This window comes from Aptenodytes forsteri, unplaced genomic scaffold (assembly GCF_000699145.1).
Source record: "Aptenodytes forsteri isolate BGI_AS27 unplaced genomic scaffold, ASM69914v1 Scaffold185, whole genome shotgun sequence".
Lineage (NCBI taxonomy): Eukaryota > Metazoa > Chordata > Aves > Sphenisciformes > Spheniscidae > Aptenodytes > Aptenodytes forsteri.
In genome coordinates, this window is record NW_008796214.1 from 2,451,418 (window position 1) to 2,454,239 (window position 2,822).

At 43.3% G+C, this 2,822-nt stretch overlaps 1 protein-coding gene across 1 annotated transcript in view; it reads right to left on the bottom strand.

The window, feature by feature from the left end:
* PPP4R3B (protein phosphatase 4 regulatory subunit 3B) overlaps window positions 1–1,240 on the bottom strand; it is a 27,456-nt gene extending 26,216 nt beyond the window's left edge. The window contains exon 1 of the mRNA XM_009288485.1: window positions 1,234–1,240. Within this exon, the coding sequence (XP_009286760.1) occupies window positions 1,234–1,240 (7 nt within the window). The remainder of the gene's footprint in view (window positions 1–1,233) is intronic.
* Between the last annotated feature and the right edge of the window lie 1,582 nt (window positions 1,241–2,822).

Consider the following 2,822-nt stretch of genomic DNA (forward strand, 5'->3'; position numbering starts at 1 on the left):
GGACGAGGCGGGGCACCCCCCTCACTCTCCCCGGGGAGTTTTCCGGCAGAAGCGGGGAAGGTGGGCGAAGAATAGCGTGTGCCTTTAGTCACGTGTATGTATTTGCATTTCTCAGCCGTATAATGCCTACAGCTTTGGGTCGATGTGTGAACAATTTCCTCCATTTAAAATAACAAGCTTAAACCCCGTAATTTTTTTTTTTTTTTAAAAAGTCTATCCTCCAAGCTGGTACCAGCACAGACAAAGCATCCCCCTTCACACAGGTAGAAAGGACTATGTACCTGCCTGGGGTCACTGCCGTGACACAGGGATGGGCAAGATCCACGTCCACATCAGGGCAAGTTTTAGGACCAGCCCCTGCTGTAATAACACAGCTTGCAGCGCACACAGGACCTAGAGTTAAAGTTTTGGAAGAAAAGGTTTCCCTCGCAAGCAGCAAGGTTACTCTGTAGCATCTCCTTTAGCCGCTCTATCCCTTTACCACAGCAGGGCACACTAACACCTATACCATAACATGCATTTTGTTGCACATGCCCATGCTTTGTACAACTGTACGGAAGGCTCAAAAGCTAAACTAAAGTTGAAGCTGTTCTGTGAAGCTCCTCAATGAGAGAAACGTGCTTAATTAGTCCTTACAAACACTGTACCATTTAAGACAGACCACTTGCCAGGCATCGTGGAGTCTGTAAACCTTAGTCTTCCATACTGAAAACCAGCTACACGTTTCCTCTGTATTAATAATAAAAAATAATTACATTTCAGTGTTTGCATGGGAATAGGGGAAAAATACACAAAAGCATGCGAGAAGTCAAGCTGTGTGAAACAGCAGGGACTTTGAGGAGGAGGGGAAGCTTGAAAGTGCCTCAGAACAAAATCTTCCAGTCTCAGAAGGGAAGGGAGAGAGGAGGGCAAGTGCTCCCCAGGCCAGGGTGTGTCTCATTCCCAGACAAAGCAAGACTTTTCTAGCTCTTGCCTAATGGCGAAAGCAGTTACACCGGTATAGCTCTTACTTAGAAGACTGGCATTTCTCTGGTGTAAGTTCAATCTTGTTCCAGATGAAGGGAAAGAAAAAAAAGTTCACTGCAGAATATGCCACTGTAAGTAACTATGTGCAAATTTTCCATACGTTAGAAAGGCATTCTCCAGGCAGATTTAGAAAATTTACATCTATGCAACATTTAAGTCTCAGCTTTTGCTCTGACATTCATGGTAACAGGCCTCCTTAAGATTTACCCGCCATTTAGCACACTGATTATGTGACAGCCACTGATCAGTGCTTGGTGCAGTTTTCAATCAGCTGCATTGGTGTAGCTGAACACCTGAAAAGTCTTTTACATTCCTTAAGAGGCAGCCTCATGCATCTGAGGACCAGTCAGTCTACTTATTTACCATCTGCAAAACAACCCACCTCTAAGAAAGGCTAAGAGAAGCACTCTTAATGGAGTTCTACAGAACTAGGGTTCAACCCAAATCAAGCCCTTATTTTACACTTTTCAGCAGGGGCTGTTAAAGACACACAATCATGAGTTTTCTTTGCAGAAGATGGCAACTGTAAGATACACCTCTGAGAACTATCATATACACTTATCTTTAGCTGTACACAGTATAGGAACATACTGTAGGATATGTGCATCATATCATTATGGATAAATAAGTCAGTAACTGTACAAAAGGCCGTGTTACATTAGAGGTTTCGCCAACCATGGTTTGTGAGTCACATTAAGCTGTTTACAGTTGGGTTCCACGCAAGCCTTCCCTGCTACATCTCGGTGGCCTTTTCCACATTACATAGCCTGATCCCCTCAACGTTTTACACATTGGGCATATTTCTGCCTCAGTGAAAGCTCAGTAAAAAGAAAACACACAAGAAGAAACACAAACCCCAATGGCCAAAGCATACTGCTGCTTCAGGATGTCTATCACTCAAAAACTCCCTCTCCCCCCCTCGCAAGACTTCTATGCATGCTCTTTAGCTCTTCAAACCACATGTGTAAAACTAAGTATAACCTCTCCTACTCAAGATTAAACACAGTACTTCTCCAGATATGCAGAACAGCAAGAAACCACAGCAGAACATTCTGGAGCAAATTCTCATCTATCACGGTGAACAGCTACAGAAGGAGCAGGAGATACACGAGCCAGAATTGGCATGAAAAAACTATTTCTCTGCTTAAGCTGCAAAATAAATCTGTGACTTCTCCAGGCACAAATATCAGTGACCTCTGTGGAAAAATGCCATTCCAGAACACACACGGATTGCATTCCCTTGGACATGGGGCTCCTTTTTGCCCAGAACAGCATCCAGGAGACTGCAGCCTGGGGTGTTAGAAACTGCAGCATGATCTTGTCATCTATTCCACTAAAAATCAAGTCAATTTGGTGGTGCTTTGGCTGAGGAAGATACGCAAGACTTGCCCCAACAGCTCTTACGTATCTGATTTAAAACCAGGATAAATACAAGACCAGGAAAGCAATACACGTGAATTTCTGCATCGTAAGATTCAGAGAAAGCAAAGTAGCACTTCTTCATTGTGGCATTATACCTGCCAGTAGCTCATCTCTCCCCATTACCTCAAAGCAACAAGCTATAGCTGTTAACAGTTCTCTGTTCCTTCGTCAAAACGAATAATTTTGTTAGGGTAGGCTACAGAGAGAGCAAGTCATCAAGTGTCACAACATGGAACAGCAGGGAGCTCTAATTTTTTTGTTGTTTTCAGAAGTAAGGCAGACAACTCATTTCTAAATCACTTACAATTTCTTGGAGTGAAATTAAGAGACTGTATCATTCCCTCTGGCATGTAATCCCAGAAGTAAATTAGGCC